General features: G+C 44.3%; 6 protein-coding genes across 6 annotated transcripts; 4 read left to right on the top strand and 2 right to left on the bottom strand.

The window, feature by feature from the left end:
* Positions 1 to 2,236: 2,236 nt before the first annotated feature.
* On the top strand, positions 2,237 to 2,557 carry PCYB_031510 (hypothetical protein; the record flags this gene model as incomplete). The annotated part of the gene is made up of 1 exon (XM_004220821.1): positions 2,237 to 2,557. A coding segment is annotated over one exon (321 nt), but the record flags the coding sequence as incomplete, so codon positions are not given.
* Positions 2,558 to 3,134: 577 nt separating this feature from the next.
* PCYB_031500 (transcription factor IIS TFIIS) lies at positions 3,135 to 5,479 on the bottom strand (the record flags this gene model as incomplete). The annotated part of the gene is made up of 2 exons (XM_004220820.1): positions 3,135 to 3,190; positions 3,598 to 5,479. The coding sequence occupies 2 exons, from the start codon at positions 5,477 to 5,479 to the stop codon at positions 3,135 to 3,137; spliced, it is 1,938 nt and encodes a 645-aa protein (XP_004220868.1).
* Positions 5,480 to 7,180: 1,701 nt separating this feature from the next.
* PCYB_031490 (peptidyl-tRNA hydrolase) lies at positions 7,181 to 8,407 on the top strand (the record flags this gene model as incomplete). Its single annotated transcript, XM_004220819.1, has 5 exons — positions 7,181 to 7,403; positions 7,617 to 7,795; positions 7,913 to 7,987; positions 8,094 to 8,145; positions 8,358 to 8,407. The coding sequence occupies 5 exons, from the start codon at positions 7,181 to 7,183 to the stop codon at positions 8,405 to 8,407; spliced, it is 579 nt and encodes a 192-aa protein (XP_004220867.1).
* A 497-nt stretch (positions 8,408 to 8,904) lies between these two features.
* On the bottom strand, positions 8,905 to 10,533 carry PCYB_031480 (methyltransferase; the record flags this gene model as incomplete). The annotated part of the gene is made up of 2 exons (XM_004220818.1): positions 8,905 to 9,843; positions 10,480 to 10,533. The coding sequence occupies 2 exons, from the start codon at positions 10,531 to 10,533 to the stop codon at positions 8,905 to 8,907; spliced, it is 993 nt and encodes a 330-aa protein (XP_004220866.1).
* Positions 10,534 to 11,284: 751 nt separating this feature from the next.
* On the top strand, positions 11,285 to 12,154 carry PCYB_031470 (hypothetical protein; the record flags this gene model as incomplete). The annotated part of the gene is made up of 1 exon (XM_004220817.1): positions 11,285 to 12,154. A coding segment is annotated over one exon (870 nt), but the record flags the coding sequence as incomplete, so codon positions are not given.
* A 2,446-nt stretch (positions 12,155 to 14,600) lies between these two features.
* PCYB_031460 (hypothetical protein) lies at positions 14,601 to 21,671 on the top strand (the record flags this gene model as incomplete). Its single annotated transcript, XM_004220816.1, has 5 exons — positions 14,601 to 19,617; positions 19,690 to 19,823; positions 20,242 to 20,880; positions 21,231 to 21,344; positions 21,549 to 21,671. 2 exons carry the CDS (start codon positions 14,601 to 14,603, stop codon positions 19,821 to 19,823), a joined length of 5,151 nt encoding a protein of 1,716 aa, XP_004220864.1. The 3' UTR covers positions 20,242 to 20,880; positions 21,231 to 21,344; positions 21,549 to 21,671.
* Between the last annotated feature and the right edge of the window lie 268 nt (positions 21,672 to 21,939).

Genomic DNA, 21,939 nt, shown 5'->3' with positions numbered 1-21,939 from the left:
TATATTATTGCTAGTTAGCCAAAAAATATAAGCTCTCTTTTTTGCTTAATTCTGACATTTTTTTTTTTGTCCTTCTGAAGTAAGTTCAAACGGTATACTTGGTTAACTTGGTCCGTTTTGCACATTTGGGTGGGAGTCTCAAACGATGACGCGTTTATTTCAAGTGGGGGGGAAATATGGTATAATGTGCAACACAGGTTTTGTCGGGTTTCCATTTAGAAGGCGGCCACACAGGCAAATTACCTATTGGGGGATGGGGGCACAAGGAATAAAATAACGCAGAGGAGTAGAGGGAGCTAACATTCGTAAGTGAGTCTCACAGGGGTGTGCATAAACTTGTACTTTTTATGGACTAGCGCGCAGGGGGAAGACAAATAGAGCGGCGTAAATATAAATGTACGTTTTTGTGTGCATAGAACAAGGCATACGTGCATAACAATCAGCCAAGCGGAAAACACGCACAGGTGAAAGGCACAGTCACTGAGTTAGCGCCTCTTAAATGTACATACATGCAGCTAAAGCAACGCTTCTGCAAGAAATGGGTAAGCGTGATGGATTAGGAAAACAAATCCAAATTTTATATTTTACCTACTGAGTAGGTGTGCTTCCTTTACTCTGATGGACAGGCGGGGGGACGCGTCTAAGAGCACGTGCGTCACAAAAGTGGAAGCTCCTGTGCGCATACGTATAACACATCGGTGTACGTTTCGTTCCTTATGCAATGTAAACTGTGTCCATTCGAAAAAAGCGAGGGAGGGGGGGAGAGAGAGATATAGCGAGATATAGCGAGATGCAGCGAGATAAAGCAAGATACAGCAAGAGAGTCTATGAAGGTACGCGCTGCTCAAAAGTGACGAAGGGTTGCTCTCCCCAGTTGGCAAACAAACGTGTATAATGTTGCCATGTACACGTGCATAAAGCAAATAGCTACCTGAGGGGGTAGCAAAAAAAAAGGAGTTGTAATATCTTCACACGAGAAAGGTAAACATGTGTCAATAGTTCATCCCAACGGGGTTGATACAGTGTTACTGACTAGATACACACGAGCATACCTTGGCAATTCTATGGGTATGCAAACACTTCGTAGGGTTAACTCGCGTAGGGTTAACTCTCGTAGGGTTATATACATGGGGGGCCACAACCACTAGACTTTCATTTCACAGCACAAGAAGGAGGCGCAAACGTTTAACAGCAGGAATGGGCTTTGCGTTTAAGCCTCGTGGAAGTTTGTGCGCGTGAAGGAGTTGTACTCTGGCAAATCACAAAATTAAAAAAGCTTAGCCGCTCATGCGAAACCTACGCACGCAAATGGGTACACAGCGTAGGCAAATATGTTGTACGGTGTATAGAGATGAATAAAAAATAGGGGTTCAAATTTGTGACAAGGGGCAGGCAGAGAAATGAAAAAAAGAAACGAATGCAGCAGCGCTGACGGGAGTTTTATCTCTACGGTTGTTTGCGCGTCGCGGTGACTTCTTTCTCCTCTTGGCACAGTTGGCATATGGCGTTTTTTTTTTACAAAATTTTGACAATTTTTTTTATTTATTTTTTTGTTTTTTTTTTTTTTTTTTTTTTTTTTTTTCTCCAGCTATGCACAACCCTAGGCAGTCGCGGCGCAACTGAAACATGTACGCTAAAATTAAAGATGGCAGGCTTGCGGCAAAAAGGTGTACACTAGCGAGCGCATTTGTTTGGACGAAAAAGGGCGATTAAAGAAATTGCCCTTCTGTGGTGCAGCTTAGCGCAACCCGTCGGAATTTAACTAACTGTCAGGTGAGGTAGCTTTTTTTTTTTTTTTTTGGCAACGCTATGACAATGTGCCCAGCGAAACTAAAGTGACGTGTTCGACTGAAGGCCCCTTTTACGTCCCCACAGGAAATATTGCACAGGCAACCTCTTGCTGAAACAGTTTCGTCAAAGCGGGAAGCACTTTTCCTGGCAGCAGCTTTTCCATGATACGGGTGGCTCCAGCAGTGCAATCGCTCCCCTTGCAGACCGAACAGGAGAGTGCTATTTTGTGCCAGTGTTCCTTGTCCCCCAGCGCGCAGTGTGAGGCCATGTCTGGGATGCATCCAACGAATAGTTCACGTTTATACGCAGCTTGGTTGTCTCAACAGATGCAACGAGGAGACAGCTACATCTGCTTGATGAAACAGAGCCTTAGAGTAGGGGCCTTCCCTATAGGTTAATGTTCACACATACACATATATACATAGACAGACACCCCCCCAAAAAAATGAACCTAAACTTGAGGAGGCACATTAAGCCCATATGCCACATTAAGAATATTTTTTTCAGGCGGGAAAATCTTTTGGGGGACAAAACATGGCGGGAAATTATACCCCTTGGAGATGGTCATGTATATAAGCAAACGCAGGTGGTGCGTTGTTGGCCCCATTTTTACAACGAGTCTTTTGTAGTTCCCATTAGAACGAGTGAAGACATGGGTGCGTACCAAATGAGGAGGGACAGGGGGGGCACGGTGCGGAAGAAGTTGAGCCGAGAGAAGAAGAAAACGCAGAAGAAGCAGAAGAAGGAAAAATCGGCCGATGTGCACAAGTAGGGGTGTAGTGCTGGCGGTAGTGCTGGTGGTAGTGCTGGTGGTAGTGCTGGTGGGGGGAATACCTAACGGATAACGCTGGTGTTATAACTAAACGGATGTGAGGCCTCCACAGGAAATAGCACTGCTTTAAAATGGGCCTCACCCCCTCCTGTGTGACCCCCTTTTTTTTGGCACAAAACTGCGCTTCCACTGCACAGGAGGATGGGTTAATACGATTAGGAGGCTTACAGACGGGTCCCTTTCCTGGCACTATTCACCTGCGCTGTGTAACTACGTGCATAAAAGTACGTACGTTCCGTGTTGTCCCACCTTTTTTTTTCTTTTTTCGTACCAAATTAACTTCTGAGTGAAGGAGACAGTTCACCCGTACGTTTGTGTACGTACGAATGGGCTAAGCTAAGCTTACCATTTGAAGAGTAATTTTTACGTCTCGTTGAAGAAGCCGAGCTGGCTGTTCAGAGTTGGTGCGTTTTGCGCGGGGGCCTTCCTCCACGGAGTAAAAATGGGAGAAAAAAAACAAACAAACGCAAAGATACGCAAAAGGAGTGGAAGACAAATTTTACGAAACAGTTTACCCTGACGGGTAGCACATGACATCTGTGTGTGGGGCTCCGAATAGACTGCCATCTGCACAGGGCAGGTCATTTTAAAGGCGTAAGGGAGCACCCACTGAGGAGCGGCATAATTGAGGGAGATATTCCCCCCCTCAAAAAAACAAAATGTGCCACAGGTGTAGTGGCTACAAAATTGTATTGCTCTAGTTTGACACATGGGAAAAAAAGCTCACGGCATTTCGGCGCGAAGATGAACGGGGATGGTATCATTCAGGGGAAGGGGTGTATATGTGTGTATGTGTATATGTGTGTATGTGTGTATGTGTATATGTGTATATGTGTGTATGTGTATATGTGTATATGTGTATATGTGTGTGTGTGAAGGGATTTACTCATTCAAGCAGGCCATACAGCAGTGCAATCGTGTACGCATAAAAAAAGAAAAACTCAACTAATTATTAACAGTAGTCTGCTTCTTACAATTGGGACAGAAATAAATAATGGTGGATCCTTCATCGGCACTCCTGGTCTGTATATTAATAAAATGCAAAAAGTCATTGCCACAATCTGTGCATTTTTCATAAGTAATATTATAGGCTTGATTTTGATCTTCCTTGAATAGGGACACGTTCTTTTCAAAAGAGGTGATTTTATTTTTCCAATAACTTTTTTGATTCTTGTCAAATATGTATTTTTCTCTGTAGGAATTTAATTCAATAAAATTTTCTTTTCCATCCCAGTGCTCATACATTTCGATAGTATCTATTAGGGCTCCACAATAAATACACTTTATGGCATTTTCGTTGTCGAATTTGGCATTCTCCTCCATGGCATTACTAAATGGGCCATAAGAACTTCTTCCACTGAGGCAGTTAGTGCTCTCCCTGAACTTGGACAGATTAAAACGCTTCATATACATGTACATGTAATCGTCATAGTTGTAAATATACCCACATTTCTTGCAATAATTTTTCTGTTCCTTTTGTATATTTTTCAGCATTAATGACTGGTGGGTAATTTCCGTGGCGTTTTTGGCCAATCGTTCGATGTCAAAAAATTTCTTGCCAGTCATTACTTGGCACAGCTCGTCGTTCTCTATGCTTATTTTGTCCTTGTACGAGTGGATGAAGTAGTTGAGGATTTCTTCGTTGGTGGCTTCTTCATGCTCGAAGCGGACACTTTTTTTTTTTCTCGCTGTTTGGGGTTGCTTAGTAGGCGGCGATAGCTTAGTAGGCAGCAGTTGCTTAGTAGGAAGCGATTGCTTCGTAGGCAGCGGTTGCTTAGTAGGCGGCGATTGCTTAGTTGGCGGCGATTGCTTAGTTGGCGGCGATTGCTTAGTTGGCGGCGATTGCTTAGTTGGCGGCGATTGCTTAGTAGGCAGCGATTGCTTAGTAGGCAGCAGTTGCTTAGTAGGCAGCAGTTGCTTAGTAGGCAGCAGTTGCTTCGTGGGCAGCGATTCCTTCGTAGGCAGCGATTCCTTCGTAGGCAGCGATTCCTTCGTAGGCAGCGATTCCTTCGTAGGCAGCGATTCCTTCGTAGGCAGCGATTCCTTCGTAGGCAGCGGTTGCTTAGTAGGCAGCGATTCCTTCGTGGCCTCTTCCTTGCGTCTTTTCTTCTCCTCCTCCTTGAGCCGTTTCTTCTCCTCCTTGCGTATTTTACTCTCCTCCTCCTTGAGCCGTTTCTTCTCCTCCTTGAGTATTTTCTTCTCCTCCTCCTTGAGCCGTTTCTTCTCCTCCTTGAGTATTTTATTCTCCTCCTTGAGCCTTTTTTTCTCCTCCTCCTTGAGTATTTTATTTTCCTCCTTGAGCTTTTTCTTCTCCTCCTCCTTGAGCCTTTTCTTCTCCTCCTCCTTGAGCCTTTTCTTCTCCTCCTCCTTGAGCCTTTTCTTCTCCTCCTTAAGCCTTCTCCTTTCCTGCTTTCGTCTCTTCCTCTCCTCCTCCTGCTCATCGTGGCTACCCAGTTGGTGTTCCTCCCTCTTGGCTTCACCCCACTCCATCTCACAACTGGGGCTGTTTACATCCGTGGGGGGGTGCTCCCCCTCCTCCTGGTCGTCCTCTCTGTTTTTTTTTTTTTTCTTCTTCTTCTTCTTTTTATTTTCCTTCTCTTCGTTTTCACTAACCTCATTGTCTTCGAAGAAGTTGTGCGCCTCGATTAGGGGCGAGAGGGAGTGGCCATTGCAGTCGCTTTCGCCGCCACGCTCGTTACGCTCGTTATGCACGTTATTACGCTCCTTATTATGCTCCTCATTATCCTCCTTATTATCCTCCTTGTGGGGGGTTGCCCAAGCCTCCTCCTCCCCTTTCCCCGGTTTTCCCTTCCGGTGGGCCTTGTCCTTGCGGTGTTTCCTCTTCTCCGAAATCATTCTTTCCGTTTATGGGGTACTGAGTAGGGGCTCGCAAAATGGGTGCCTATGCGGGCTGGCGGTTTTCATGCTTTGGGGGTTCTTCGAAGTGCTCGGCGCGTCGTCGGTCCCCTGCGACAGGTCTATCAGCATGCGCACGCGTAGGCATGTATATGCATATAGCTTAGCGCATGTACCGTCGCGCATATATCTAACTATGCATCTTCAGCGAATGCGAGTGGCCCCTTCCGTCTCTTTCTCTTCACCCATTCCTCTCGATCCCCTTTTCTGGTCTACAAACGAAGCCCCCTTTCGCAGGTACATTCCATGTTTTAACTCATACGGGAGGGAAGCAACTTTGACAGGAAGGCGATTGTACGTGGGGGGGATGTACGTAGTTATGTATTTATGTGGGAACGTATATATATGTACATATAGATATTAGTACGTTTTTATCTGCCCCTCGCGTAATTGTACAGGAAGCGGCAGATGGGCTGGCTTGGTTTTGTAGGCGGCCGCTGCTCTGGTCGGGTGAGGGGAAGCGCGTTCTTCTTCTCTCCGTAAAATTAGCAATTTTGAGAAGATTAACAAAATTGGAAATAATGAAAAAATTGGAAATAATGAAAAAATGGAAAAAATTGGAAAAACTGAAAAAATTGGAAAAACTGAAAAAATTGGCAAATTTAAAAAGATTAACAGATTAACAGATTAATAATTTTATGGCAATTTTGACGAGGCTGGAAAAAAGAAATAAAATGACCCGGCGTGGCATAGGCTACTCGCAATCACGCCGCATATTTTTTTCATGTGAGCTTCTCGCCCCCCCCGGAGCAGCGGCTCATCTCTGAGCGCTTGAAAGGCAGATTAGCTATCGGTGCATCCGCACGCCAGGAGCGCATTATCACATATCGCGTGAGTCATATCCTACTCCTTGTCGCAAGTTTTTCTCCTCCACACAAAATCGATTCGTTAAAATTAATACATTTTTTTTGGGAGACCTGCCAATTTTTTATTCCACTCGGGCAGTCCAACCCTTTCCGCCCAAGCCTTCGGCCCCTCTCAAATATACAGTAACTCATGCATGCAAGTATATGATAACATGTACCGCTAATGCGCTCAGTTGGACATGCTGTTCTCGTATGTAAGAATATCTGCGCGAAGGGCATTTTTAATCGCCGCTGATTTGTGCTAGCAAAGAAAATAAGGGGCTCGCGTTTTGCCAACAGGTCCACCGTCGAAAAGGGAGGCGGCGACGAAGGGAAGGGACTCACAACAGCTTGACCAACTCCTCGCAGAACGGTTACGCTTGCCGAAGGTTGGCACAACTGGTTCATTCGTCCTGCACTTGGAGGAAAATATTTATCTTTCCCCAGCTGGATCAATATCTCAGGAGGGGCAAAAAAAAAAAAAAAGGGAAAATAAATTAATTCACCTGTACGATTATGTATGCCTATGTGCCTGCTTACAGTGACATATATATCCCCTCCCCCCCTTCACTCAAGAAGCCCCATTTACGCTGACGAATTCACCCTCTAACAGCCCCTACCAAGTTATACAGGTATATAGTTGTGTCGCATACCTCATAAAGCAACATCGCCCACTGCGAAACGTGTGCTGTGTGAGCAAGTGAGTGTAAGTAGGGCTCCTCCCCGATTATCCTCTCACCTCCTCCACCTCCTCCACATCCACCCCCATCTATCCTTCTGCAAGAACTCCAAACATATGAATAACTCAGGAAGCAACGTCAGTCACTTGGGCAGCATCAAAAATGACGGGTACGATGTCTTCGTTTTGCTTTTTACCTTTTTGTGTGGATTTGTAATCGGCCTTCTCTCCAAGCATATGAACGAGATGAAGAAGAATGCCGTGCGGATAAGGGAGGCGTGTGCGAACTTTGACTTGATATGCACGAGTGACTGCAAAATGGTGTTCTGCGTCAGGACGGGTAGGTTCCTTCGTGCCTCCGGGGTGCCGGTAGCACTTGTGTTGCGGAGCCGCCACCCATTGTGCAGCTCCTTGGGATGATAATACTCCCCCAGCGCAACAGTCATTCGGCTTATGCGCATTAGGCTTATGCGCATTCGGCCTATGCCCATTTTGCTTATTCTCATTTTTCTTATGCCCATTTTGCTGCCCCCCTCCCCCCTGCCACGAATAGACATCAAAATGAACAAGGGGAAGATCTGCTCCCAGTGTTGCCACGCCTGTCTAGCAGTTTACGAGAAAATTCTGAAAAGAAATAACAAGCTGAAGTCGAGCGAAAGTGGCAAAGGCACTCTCACCTACTTCGACCTTTGGAAAAAGACGGGACAGAAAAAGATTGTCCTAAAGATATCGGTAATCCACGGGGGAGAAATGGCTCCTCCAATTTGGCTCTATTAAAAGGCCATTTGCTTATCGTCTTACGCCCCCTGTGCTTAAATTATTTCCACTCCACCCCAATCCAACCTTCAGAGTTTGGAAGAAATGTACGAAATTGAAAGAAAGGCCAAGATGGAAAACCTCATAACGTCCATAATCATCGACGCGGTAAGAGCAGCGTGCGGCATATTAGGCTCATACGTGACTGTGACTAGCGTGGAGTGAATGCATCCTGCTCATTTTTGCCTTTTCCCCGTTTCCCCCTTCTCCTCAGGGCCGGACGCAAATCGAGCCGAACACGGAAACGGTCATCGCCATCGAGCCGGGTATTAAAAAAAAGGAATAAAAGGAATTAAAGAAATAAAATAAATAAAAGAATAAAATAAACGGAGCTTTCTTCCGCACAACAACGACGTGCGTGATCTCGTGAGGGGTGTTCCCGTTTTATCTTACTCTTTCCGCTTCCAAGACGGTTTCTTCCACTTTTTTCCACTTTTTTCCACTTTTTTCCACTTTTTTTTTTTTTTTTTTTTTCCAGTCCCCGACGAAGTTGTTAACAAGATAACGGGGCAGCTGAAGCTGCTGTAACGAATTGTGGCCACTCTGAATACTATGACACGTTGTGGTGTTGCACATGGAGAAATGTGCTTTGGGCGAACTAACTTATTTTGATCCGTCGCCAAACGAGGTGGCGGTGAGGTGTACGCATTTATTAGCAGTTCGTTCGGGAGAAGATGACGCTACACTTACACACATACGTAAGGCCTGCGTTTCATCACCCACCCCCCTTCCATTTTTGTTCGCCCCTAAAGCGCAAATAGGGCCTCTTTGGATCCTGCGAGTTGTTCGCATTGGATACGTTGAACGAAGAGGAGACGAAACGGTTACGCAGGGGTGTGCCCCATTTGTGTGGACGGGCAATTTGGAAGATGGGCAATTTGGAAGATGGGCAATTTTGTAGATGGGCAATTTTGTGCATGAACAATTTTGTGCATGGACAAGCGTGTGCAATTTTTTTTTTTTTTTTTTGCCTCACTCCCCCCCATCATTCACACGCCCATACGCCCATGTGGAGCGCCTACTGCTTACCCATTCCTGTATGAGTAATAAATCGGGGCGGCCATTCGATGACATAAAATATCCTTAATGTCGATGGGTGGCCCCTTATCCCGCGTTTGGTCCACTCCCCTTTTGTCGTTAACTTCGTTTTGCAGATGATCGGTCTTTTGAATTGCATTCGCCTCGTTCTCACGCGCGAGGAACGCACCATTCTTAACATGGGGAGAAGAGCCCCCCTGCTTCTTGGCTGTAAGTATGTAAATGCTGCCAGCATTTTTTATTAACTTAAAAATGACGTGGAAATTATTATTTTTTAAAATCTGCAAGGGGCACCTATTTTCATAATAACCAAATTCCCAAGGAATTCTTTTATTAGGATATAAATTTAATTTTTTCAGAATGTATCGAATTATTTTGTTGTAAATGATGCCTCTCTCGATTAAGTAGAACCTACCATCAGGTTTCAACGCTTGGTAGACTTTCTCTAAGGTGTTGTCCACATGCTCTAGTGAACATAAGGTGAAAGACGAAATGACAGAATCGAAAACGTTGGGACGAAAGAGATCATTTTTTATGTCATCATTTATGATATATACAGGATATGACGGTTTTATTTTTTCCAATTTTTTTTTCATTTCTTCACACATTTTTTCACTTTTTTCCACACATACTAAGGCGTCCACTTTTTTTAAAAATGAGAAATTCCTTCCTGACCCTGCCCCTATTTCTAGGACAACTCCTTTCACTTTTCGGAAGTTTCTCTTTTTGTATTTATTTATGGAGGTGACTCTTTCTATGAAGTCATTTTTTTCGTCATAACTTTTGGCTAGCTCATCGAAGGTTTTAATTCTGAAACTTTCGCTCGGTTCTTCTAGTGTGTCGTCGTTTACAGGTCTGTTCTTTTTGTAGATGTAAAAGCAGCCCGCTATTACCCCCACGTTGGCGGCGCTCACTCCGACGAGCACCTAAAAAAAAAAAAAAAAAAGGTGGAGAAGGAGAGAAAAAAAAGAGGGTGCACAAATGTTTGGAATTTTTCTGGCATGGTAGACTGCACATGGGATGTTCCTTTCTTGACTGGGACACTGCTGCATGGGTAAATACGGAGGCAGACCTGCCCCCATGGCAGGCCACAATCCTATGCGGACCCAGCTTAACCTTTTTAAACGAGGAGAAAGTAAACATGACGTTCTTTTTCTACTTGGAAAACTAAACTGAGAATGCAACGAATGGGTAAAAGAACCCATCGGGAGGAGCAAATTGTCGGGAAATAACATTCAACAGCTGTGCCCTACAGTGGTCGCATTTCGCTTGTCAGATGTGAGAAGTCGTGTTTCCCGTTTCCACATGCCACTGCACTCAGGGGGGGATGACTCGCCAATAATATGTACATATCAGTGGAGGTAATCTACGCGTTTATATGTTAACCTTCTCACACTGCCCCTGGATGTGAGGATGCAACATGGTTGCCACGACGCGCGCAGCACGGGTCAGTATTCCATACTGTGACCTTTTTTTTGCAACGCCTTTGAGGACTGCGGCGCCCTGTTAAATGCTGTTTTTAAGTAGCATTTTTCGCAATTTTTTTTTTTTTTTTCTCCCACTTTAACCCGCATGTATTTCGGAATTTTCCGCACCGCTTTCAAAACGTCGACCATTTTGAAGCCTCATTTTTTAAGCCCCCATTATTATATGTATCTCAACCACTTGAGTGGTTTCACGCCATCCGTTTTTTTAACAAGCGGAAAAAATAACATACATTATATGTTAAAATTAGTGAACAAACGACATTGCGAAGAGAGTAAACCCAGGAACATGGCACAACTTATCCACATTCCTGCGAAGGAGAAAAGAAGATTTTATTTTTTTACGTTCTCAGGAAAATTTCAAAAAAACACCTGAACAGGGGAGAGTATGAGAAAAAAAATGCTCAACATTGTGGAGAAGGATAATAAAGGAAAACAACAAAAAAAAAAAAAAAAATCACCAAGCAGTGAAGGAAATAGGGGCATAGGAACAACACAGGAGAGAGAATACCCGTAGAAAAGCAGAAATTGCAAAGGGGGAACCAGGGAGGGTAGGATGCGTGATGCGAGACTGCCGGACGACCTGCGAAATGGGGAACATTCCAGGATAAGTGGAAAAAGCCAGATAGACCTTATTATGCGGAAAGAAATAGGAGAGTGGGTGTTGCTACACAGGTTTATCCATAAGTATGATGGGCTCGCGGACAAAGGGACACGTGTGAGGGAGAAAATGGCGAAGCAGAATGAGCATCCGAGCGAGGATCCGAGGGAGCATCCAATCGAGCATCCAAGCGAGCATCCAATCGAGCATCCAAGCGAGCATCCAAGCGAGCATCCAATCGAGGATCCAAGCGAGCACCCAACTTGTCAACCATCTGATCAGCCAACTGATCAGCCTACTGACCACCCGACTGATCACCCAACTGACCACCCGACTAGCCTCCCAAACGTGTTTAACCTCTTATATCACCCCACGGGAACGCACCAAATACGCAGCGGATACTGGCAAGCCGTAGCACGAGAAAAAGCCAGCCCTCCAAGGGCATTCACCTATCCCCCCGTGGATAAAAAAACGTCTTGCACCGGACCCTGTGGGGTATACGTAGAAGAATGCCCAGCAAAGGTTACGGCAAACGATGCGATACAAAATTTGCCTTCACAAAATAACCTATCGGAAGAGCCTAAGATTAAAGAAGATTCAAACGAATCACTTTGTGATTCCCCAGCGAACACAAAGAAGGTCAAAAGGAAGGTAACAAAAAAATACGGAATTAGCAAAAACGCAACTAAGGCTATTATATCCAGGTGTATCGACATAAAGAATTACATTGTCCAACACAAAAAGAGCTTCAAAAATATGTTAATCAATTTGTTCAACGAGTACACGTTCCTGAAGAGGTACATGAGCAGCAACTACAACACATACCATAAGTTAAAATTCTTCCTTAGCTGTAACCATTATGTGAAGAAGTTACATGATGTCCTGTCCATTTTTGCTGATGTTGTAGAGGAGAGTGACGAATATTTAATGATAGAATTGTACAAGAAAATAAAACTTAACATGCGTCTGCTGTACTATGTCGGGAGAATTTTATCCAACTATCTCACCTGCATTGCTTATAAAAGAATGGCATACGTAATTATGATTTGTATTTCTCGAGTACACACCATTTTTAAATGTATGCTCATATCGGAGCCGTTTAAGAGCGGCGTTCCGGAACTGATAAAGATGATTCAGCACGATTTAGTGTGAAAATGGCGAATTATCTCATTTGGGGTCCCCTCCCCATATGTTTATTTTTGTTCCTCCAAATTGGGGCGTAACGTTTACAGTTCAGTTTGCTTCTTTTTAGCAGTTACGCAGTTGTGCAGTTGTGTAGTTACGCAGTTGTGCAGTTGTGCAGTTGTGCTTTTTTTTTTTTTTTCCGTATTTGCCTTTCCCTTTTTTAGTACCATTTGTGCATGTCACCAATTTTACCCAAACAGCGGTGATGGAAACATTTTTATTTTCGCTCTACCCTTAAAGAAAGACGCTCAGCACGTTGCGGCGCTAGTGTGTTAATTGGCGGATGGGTTAATGGGCCGATGTGGCAATTGGCGAATGCTGCTTCTTTAATCAACGCGGTGGCTACGCGGCAAAGACGACAATGATGGGAAGCAACAACGGGAGTGGTATGCAAAGAGGAAACGCGTTCCTACACACACATAAAACGAAAACTATGGTGGAGGTATTTCCTCACATGCAATGAAATAGTCCTTTTTAGTTATCTCCCCCTTCTGTCCTCTCAAAAAGTTAGGCAAGCGAAATAAATAGCAATATCCACCGCCGACGCGGTAATTGGCAAAAGTTTGAAGTGGATAAATCTGTTTGAGGATTGTTTTTTTTTTTTTTTTTTCCAGCTAGCCAAAATGTCGAACAATGTTATCAATACTTTCTGAACGTTCAGAATTTTTTTTTTTCGCGGCACACTTAAGTTGTGCGTGTTTTTTTTTTTTTTCCTACTAGCTACTTTGTTGTTTTGCTGCGCTGTAGGATGTTATTTTACTTTTTTTTTTAAATTTATGTTACTTTATATTTTCTTTTCCATTTTTATTTTCATCTTTGCAATTAACTTAAAAGACGATTTACTTACACCTTCTCCTTCGGAAAAGCAATCACTCAGAACAGTTCTCGTAATCGCGTCTACAAACAGCCTAACCATGATTTCTGAGTAAGCGCGGCGAAAAAAAAGGGGGAAATTAACTACTCAGCAGACGAAGAGTGTCAACCTTTTTGACGTATTAATGCCACTCTTGTTTATTTGTTCCCTTAAAATTATCCTCTTTTTTTTTTTTTGCAGTGAAGACACGCCCTTCCTAATTGAAAACTTGAGAAGTATAGCGAACCGTTTAAAGCAAATTCATTGAAGCGTTTTATTTGCACACTTGGGTAGAACGCCTCATTCGTGCCTTCCAGTCACGCATTCTATTTGCACGTTTCACTTTTTCACGTAGGCATACTGCAGAGCGGAAACACAAAGGTGAGCAACTTTTCAAAGCACTTTTTTTTACTTCCCCCCCCGAAGAGGTGACACGCCAACACACATTTTTATTTGTAGGTCATCCATGACAAAAGGAAGAAGTACGTTGACGATGTCTTTGATTTAGCGCTTAGCAACTTGCGCTCAGGAAGGGGAAAAATAGAAAAGTCGCAAGAAATAGACCTTAATGGAGTGTCAAACGAGATACAAAATCGTGAAAGTTACCTCGAAAGCGAATCATTAACTCTTTCGAACGGGTTATCGTCAAACTTGGGCAGCACCACACAGGAAAGTGAACGGCATAATAATAAGTGTGCCTTTTCCGCCAAGGCGAATTACGATTCGGAAAATTTTGATGATGAAGAACATTTTGAGTATTCCCCTGGATTTAGGAACGACGAAGAGATCAGACTCTTCAATGAGAGTATTAAGAGGAAGTTCTTTAATGATCTACTCGACTATTACAATATACTAAAATTAGAAAATTTTGATGAAAGCAGCAATTGTGGAGAACCAGCTTATCCATGTGAGGTACGTTAGCTGGGCAGAAGTGCCAGTACGGGACGCCTAGTGACAGGGAGGGAATAATCCGTTGTGCTGCATTCTATGTACATATTGCTGCCATGCATTGTATATCTTGTGATCCCGCTTGAACATGATGAGATTCTCCCAACGGGTGCTTCAATAGGAAATTATACGCTTTAATGTGTCGCCGTGAGGATAGACACATGTATGAAGAAACACACAAACTGCTCAAAACGTGGATCTTTTTTTTTTTTTTTGCAGGATTTTGGACTAAGCCAAGATCACAGTGGATGTGAAAACTCTCCAAGGGGTACATCTCCAAGTAATCACTTAAAAATGTATACACCGCTCATATTTAAAATGCCGCCTTTTTTTTTTTTTCTCCATTATTAGTAAAATTATTTACCTACTTGTGTACAATTTTTCCAAGCAGGTTTCGAGAAAAATGTGTCGGATAACTCCCCCGTGAGAGCAAAACATGTCGCACCAGGTTGGGGAGGTCAGATAAAGCAACTTGGCCATAGTGTAGGGGGAAAGACTCAACACTCCCTCCTTACCAGTGATAAAAAATGTATGCAGGGTAGCGGTATCTCTAAAAATAATGCTCATGGAAGGATCACTCCGCAGCCTGTCCTTTCAAATGGAATGATAAAAATGAAGAAGGAAATTTTAGAGGATGCGTTTACAAACTTGGAAGAAAATCCCACTGCCACTAAAGACAAGAAATTCGCATCGTTCCTGCCAAGTTGTGGAGGCATAGAACGCGTTTCAGAAGGAGGAGAAAGAAAAAGTATCCACAAAGGGAGTAATAAGAGTAATATAGATACGAAAGAGGCGAATAGGGAAAACAAAGAACTCGGTTGTTGTAACGATTTAGCGAATGGCAAGATTGAAGTGGCTGCTTCTGTCCAGTCCACTGATGGTGATAAATCGAAATGCACAAATGAGGGAGACCTTACAAAATATGCTTCGAAAATATGGTGTAGTAAAAAATGTGCTAATGTGCCAAAGTTGGATTTGGGACTTGCGCTGACTTTACCCAATAGGGGGGAATACTTACGAAAAATGATCGATAAAAGAGGTGTTGCTAAAAATGGCAAAGTTGGTAGGAAGAAAAAGGAAGGAAAAAGGATAAATCTAAATAAAAATAATGACCACTTAGAAAGAGATGCCAGTGAGCTATCAAAAGGTACACTTCCCTGCGATGAGAAGAGGAGTCATGTTAGCATTCAAATTGGTGGTGCTAGCAGATTAGGTCATTCAAGCCTAAATGAAGAGAGAAAAAAGGGGAACCTCCCACCAGACGAACCAGAATTAGACAGTAGTGAAACAGACACGTCCTTAAGTAGAGAGCTTAAGAAGGATTCCCAAATGAGTAGGAAGCGTATTTGTAAAAGTTCAACAATTCTTTCGCCCAGAAAGCGTCTCGGTAGAAATCAAAAGAGTAGTGAAAAAATAGCGCACGAAAGGTCAACGTCCGATTCGAGTAATGGACCAGAAAGAAGGAGGATGTTTATCGAGCATTCGAGGAGGAAGACAGTATACAATGGGGAGCCCAAGAAAAAGCGATTAGGGAAAAATAAAGCAAAACTGAAGAAATGTTCTATGGATTCTTTCGATACGGGGAAAGGACACAACTTCACGCGTGAAAAGGGAAAAGTGGACGGTGAAAAGGAAAAAGTGCATCGTGAAAAGGGAAAAGTGGATCGTGAAAAGGGAAAAGTGGATCGTGAAAAGGAAAAAGTGGATCGTGAAAAGGAAAAAGTGGAGCTTGAAAAATGGGAAAATAAATCGAACAGTGGCAGATTAGGGGGAGACTCTTCAGAAGGGGGCATTTTGGAGAGGAAGAAAAAAAAGGGAAAATTGCCCCTACCGAAAGGGAGTGAGCAGTTTGAATGTTATGTGAACAGTAGAGGAAACAAAACGAAGGCAGCGAAATATCAAGGGGGTAAGGTAACCTCTGTGGAGTCCTCAAAATATGACACGGACGAAAGTAGTAGCAGTGCTGATTTGAGGCCAAATTACGAGGGACATCACGTGCATGGTAGCAAAAAGGAGGACGAACAGGTACTAGAAGAGAGACCTTTAGGGATGTCCAAGCTGTCCAAGAAACGCTTTCATTTTTGCAAAGAGGAAGGAGATGAAGAGAAACTTAAATTGTGCGAAAAGCATCATTCCGTTGAAAAAGTAGAGTATGACCAAAAAGGAGAATATTTTTTTAGCGACAAGTGCAGGGAGATGCATGCAAATATGGCAGAGGAGAATTTGAAAAATTGTGTCAGTCCAGACATGATGTCTAAAAGGATTCTTGGGGGAGAACAGGACCATCAGTACACCAGAAAAGGAGAAGGTTCCAATGAGGACTATTCCTATGTATCCCTAGAAAAAGTTTCTAAAAATGGAGAGCATAACTTCTACTTTCGAAAGAGCAGATACACCAATTTAAGGGGAAAACTTATTCGACTGAGCAGCGTAGGTGATGGGGGGGAGGTGCACAATGAAGCAGATTTGTCCAATTCGGTGAGATATTCCCAAATTGGCTACTTCAGCGGGGGTGAGCACTACTCAGATTTCAGCGAGGTGGGAGAGCACTATGATGGTCGGAATGACGACAAATATCGCTTTCCATTTTTCGACGAAATGTATGAAGGTGGAAAATTTGCAGGAGAGGTTGACCTCCCCGGGGGGGACTCTTCTGTCCTGGAAAAGGGCAACCCCAGTGGGAGTGTCAGCGGAAGGGGAAGCGGTAAGGGTGAGCTCTATTTAGCCTTTCAAGAATCAGCGCACAGGGAGGAGAAGTCGCTCCCAGATGAGTCACTACACAGTAAGCCGCCTCTTAGCAATGTGGAGAGGGAACTTAACGACGACGCACATTTGAGAAGACTTGAATACGTTCGGGGGCAGATTTGCAGAATATTGAAAAAGGAAAACTGGGATGGTGAAGCCGAAAGTGTGTTAAACCTTTTCTTCAGGTACGTGAAGCTAGAGGGAAGATTTGGCAAAAATGACCACACACTGATTGGGAAGGATATAAAAAGGGATAAAATGGCAGACTTAGGAAGGGGGGAAAATGGGGGTGTGGACAAATTGAAAAGGGTCTATTTGGATGACGCGCCAAAGAGCCTGCCGCTGACCATGCTAATAGTAAGAAACTACGAGGAGGGGCATCTGCATCAGCAGCAGCAGTGGAAGGAGAGGAACGAAAAGGTAAGCGTAAGATACAAAGTCGAGTTGACAGGTGTGAAAAATCCCATGGGGATAAAGAAAGCAATCGAGAAGGAAAAAAAACTGTTTTCAAGGATAGAAAGGATATATGATTTTTGTGCTTTAGATGGAGAGGTGTGTGGAGAACAGTATGACAATAACATAGTGGACCGGTTTATTCCATTTCCTAACATGGGGTGGAGTTGTTCCAAGGACGGTTATCAAGAAAAGGTGGTAAGTGATCACTCTGCGTGGGCTCAGGAAAGGAAACGCGTCTTTTTCGATGATGAGCAGGAGAAGCTCATTAATTCTGACAGGAGCCACGTGGGCGGAAAAGGCCTCATGATTGATGATGCCCTTTTAGGGGTTCCAAAAAAGGGGGGAACTAACAATGCTAATAAGTTTGAAAAGAAATCCCCTTTAGCCAAATGGAATGTTAAAGTGTATACCAAATCGATAAAGCAGCCTGGCGGAAAAAAAAACGCTCTTTTGAAAAAGGGTCCAAAGGGTGCACCTATCCATTTTGATAGAAAGGGCTCTCTGAAACATCACTTTAGGAAAGGTGGAGTACCTGTTGTAGGTGGGAAGGCCGAAGGAAATGCAATCCGAATTGGCATGTCTAAAAAATCCCCCCTACCGAGAAAATCTGCATTAGAAGGGAGTTATCCAAAGAGTAAAGTAGTTAAATGGGGAAAGGGACATCATGTGACTAACTTTAAAGAGTATCTTACAAAAATGAGAAATCCACAAGGAGGTGACAAAACAAAGGAACCTTTTCCAAAAGGTGGACAAAAGAGGGAGGACTTAAGAGATACACAACGGAGGTCTCCTTTATCCAGTTCTATCTTAAAAATCGTAGATGATAAGAACGATGAGAAAATTATTACAAAAAGTTTTTTTCTACCAAGGGGGGGAGAACCAGAAGTGGTTAAGCGAGAAATTTGGAACCGTTCAAAAGGTGAACTGGGTTCGTATAGGAAGTTAAAAAGCTCCGTAGGACATGTCTTTAAAAGGGGAGGAAGTAAGAGAGACGAAGACTTCAAACGTGTGAGTGAGCCCTCGAGGGATGTGCTGGACACTCAGGGCAGTGCACATAATGGTTCCCAAAAGAGTCATCATGAAGCGGTGGAGAGAAAAGAAAAAGTAGGATTTTATAAAAGTAAAAATTTTGGAGGGAAAAAAGAACATAAGGAAGGAGGAAACAAAAAAGGAGCCTCTAACACGTTTGGAGATTCATATGCGGGGAAGAACAATCGGGATGGTGACCACCCCCGTAGTGGGAGCTTTAAGACGGATAGGCAAAATTGCAAAGCAATTGAGAAGGGACCCCAAAGTCTGGATGAAGGAGGCTCATCGGGGAAACCTCCTCGAAGGGAAGAAGAACCGTCCTCAAATGAAAAGGAGGAAGGCACTAAAAAGTTGCATGCAGAGGGGAAAAGCGAGGAAGGTGCTAAAAAGTTGCATGCAGAGGGGAAAAGCGAGGAAGGGTTAAGTTCGACATCTAAGGATGAAAAAAGGAAAAAGGAAGAAAAAGCAAGCTATAACAGTAGGAGAAGCGAGGGGATGGTTGATAAGGCTCACCCTAGTGCGATAGAACGATTTTATAAGCTTTCCAAGCGTAGCAAGGTGGGAAAGAAGGGAGCGGAGGGAGGCGGTTTAGAACAAGAAGCGGAGGGAGGCGATTTAGAAAATAAAGCGGAGGGAGGCGATTTAGAACATAAAGCGGAGGGAGGCGATTTAGAACATAAATCGGATACGCTTAAGAAGGAAGGATCGCCTCGAAAATTACTTAGGCCTATTGAGGTAGCACTCCCAAGGAAAAACAGTCTTAGACAAAAGGGTGCCCTCACAGGGGGGAGGAGCATATCACACATTGTGAGCAAACATGGGAAGGAAAAGAAGCAGAATTGTGATTTGGACCCATCAGCAGAGAACAAAATTGGCAGAGGTAAGGACGAAAAGGGCAACACTGCAAAAGGGTTTAGTAAGAAGGACGAATTTTATGATTTTACCAAATTGGGGAAAAAGGTCAAGGAAAATATTTCCCCCCTAATGGTGGCAGAAGAGGAGCGGGGTCCTTTAAAGTCTCATCAAGGGAAAGGGAGGAGCCCCCTAAGTGTGAGCAATAAAAATGAAATAAGGTTGACTGCCTCCCCCCACGAGGCGAGCCATATGTTTAATGCTCCCAGGAAGGAAGGCACTCAAAAGGGGAATAACGCCAAGCAGACAACGAACCTGGTGGGACGCCAAAAAAGCAGTCGTATCGGTCTAGGGGGAAAACCATCTCCCCGCGCAATGGGCTCGTTTCCACACAAAATGACGCAGAGCCAAATGGACAAACCGGTTTTAAAAAATGAAGAAGGGATGGCAAGAAATTCGAACTATGTCGATTTAAGGCATATTGAATGCTCCAAGAGCACCCTCGAATTTTTTCTTGAAAAAAAATATCTCAAAAGAAATAGTCCAGGTGAAGGAACGGATGGTACTGAAGGGCAAAAAAAAAAAAAAAAAAAAAGACCTTTCACTTGTTTGCAACCAGAGCGAGGAGCGAGAGTTGTCCAAACTGTTTGCGATGAGAAGACGAAGAAATGCAAAAAAAATTTCAAACAGGAAGAACGCAAATCTGAAGGAAGCACCAGAAACAGATCAGTTCTCAAATCTGAGTTGGATTGAGGGCGGCAAAGGGGGGCCCCCCGTCCGTTGGCCGCGAAAATTGTTTATTGAGGAGGGGGAAAAAAAAGAAGAAAAGAGGGTTCGTCCACCGCCATCGGAGTCATCATCGGGAGTGCCATCATCACGAAGGTCAGCCTCCACAACATCAGAAAAAAAGGCAGCAAAACCCGCAGTAACACCCGCGGTAACACCCGCAGTAAAATCCGCAGCAACACCCGCAGCAACACCCGCAGCAACACCCGCAGCAACACCCGCAGCAACACCCGCAGCAACACCCGCAGCAAAATCCGCAGCAAACCTCACGCGAGGTGCAGAAAAAAGGGAGGCCTTAAATTTTTCGCAAATCAAGGCAACACACACAGCGTGCACATTAAGTTTAAATGACGAAACAAAAGCAGCCCCTTTTTCGCATCACCTCATGACACACGAAAAGGACGAAAAGGGCGAAACGAAACTTAAAAGACCAAGTCACGTCCACTCGAGCAAAAGCAGCCTTAGTTATAGGCTAACAAACGTTGTTCGAGTCAAACGAAACCTTTACTTTAGTGACAGCGACGTGGAACGTTTGCCAAGTATGGATTCCACGGGAAGACAAGACATGGGAGCGAGTTTTACGGGAGAGGAGGAGGAAACGCAGTCAGACATCGGTGTGGAAGAGAGAGCAGCAAGGGGGGTGGACGAGAGGGCAGAAAAAAGGGTGGGTGAGCAGACCGGTCAAACAGGGGACCATAAAAGTGATCAACCAACGGTCACACACAAGGACAACCAAGAAGATGCAGGTAAAATCGTCAAGACCCTCTACAAAGCTCCCGGGAAGAAGGCCAAACAGACAGAGCATATGTTAACCATTAAAGTAAATATCATCACGGTGCTCCTACACAGCTCGTATGTTAAAAGAATAAACATGAACGGAAGTTACAACATAGAGGTGACTATTTATTCGTCCAGTGATAGGAAGACCATCGAGAAAAATTGCAGGAAGGAGACCTTTCCATGCTACTTCACATCGCACACGAGCGGCATAGGCTTAAGCTCTGATGCGTTCAAGAAGATTGACGTAAGTGGAGGAGGGAAGAGGCGCGTACAGGGGGGTGCAGAGGTGCACAGAGGTGTACAGAGGTGTGCAGAGACGTACAGAGGTGTACATAGACGTACAGGGGCGTGCAGAGGTGCTTCCGTGTGAGGCTCATTTTCCACGCACCAGGGGGGCCCCTCTACGGTGCGATGGCAAACGATACGGCAGTCGCGTAACGATCGTACTCATTAAGTCCACATGGATTGCCACGCCTGGGCAGTATGCGTATCTAATACATGTTCGAATCAACCCATGCAGTGGTGTCCTTTGAGAGAGACTCTCACATCGTTGGCTGCTTCCTCTCCTTTTTTTTTTTTTTTAACTCCATTCAGGCAATTTGCGAAAGCGAATCGAAGCAGTTTTTCAAACTGGTTGTATCTTGTCGTCGGGAGAGGTCCTTCCTCAAAAAGGAGATCACAAGAATTTACAGCAGGACGTTTGAGGCGGTACTACAAAGCTCGCGCGCTAAAAAGGAGGGCACACGTGGGGCATCCCCTTGATGTCCTTGCGAGCGAAGTCGTATATATGATGTTGGCCAATTAGAATGCGCCTGACCTTGTCCCCCTCGTCATCTGCACATGTGCACATCTGCCTCTCATTCGTCGAACCGCTTCCTATCATATCTCCTCCCCTGCCCCATCTGTTCGCAGCCCATAGAACTGAAAACCTACTCCCTGAGTAGAAACAAGAAGTACGCCTCCGAAACGGGGAGCTCAAACGACGATCTGTACGAGATGAATGGTAATGTGGGCGGAAGCACGCGTGCTGCGTAGCATGCGGAAAAGGGTGTGTGTGTGGAGAGAGCATAGTGCACCTGTGGAGTAGCATAGCACTGCGCGAGGAGAAGAAGCTACCCAAAAAAAGCAAAATGTAAAAAGAAATTCACACCTCTATAAGTATACGACCATATGGGAATATCCTCCCCCTTTTAGGCAACATCATCATGGGTACCTTGTAGCGGAATCGTTAGGACGATCCCAGTGTGTTGTTCCCTGCAGCACTGTGTGATGTGTTCGCTCCAGCAGGATGTGCCTTTTTTTA

This window comes from Plasmodium cynomolgi, chromosome 3 (genome assembly GCF_000321355.1).
Source record: "Plasmodium cynomolgi strain B DNA, chromosome 3, whole genome shotgun sequence".
NCBI classification, from domain to species: domain Eukaryota; phylum Apicomplexa; class Aconoidasida; order Haemosporida; family Plasmodiidae; genus Plasmodium; species Plasmodium cynomolgi.
The sequence above is the reverse complement of the archived record's forward strand: the minus strand, read 5'-3'. Positions and strand labels throughout refer to the sequence as shown.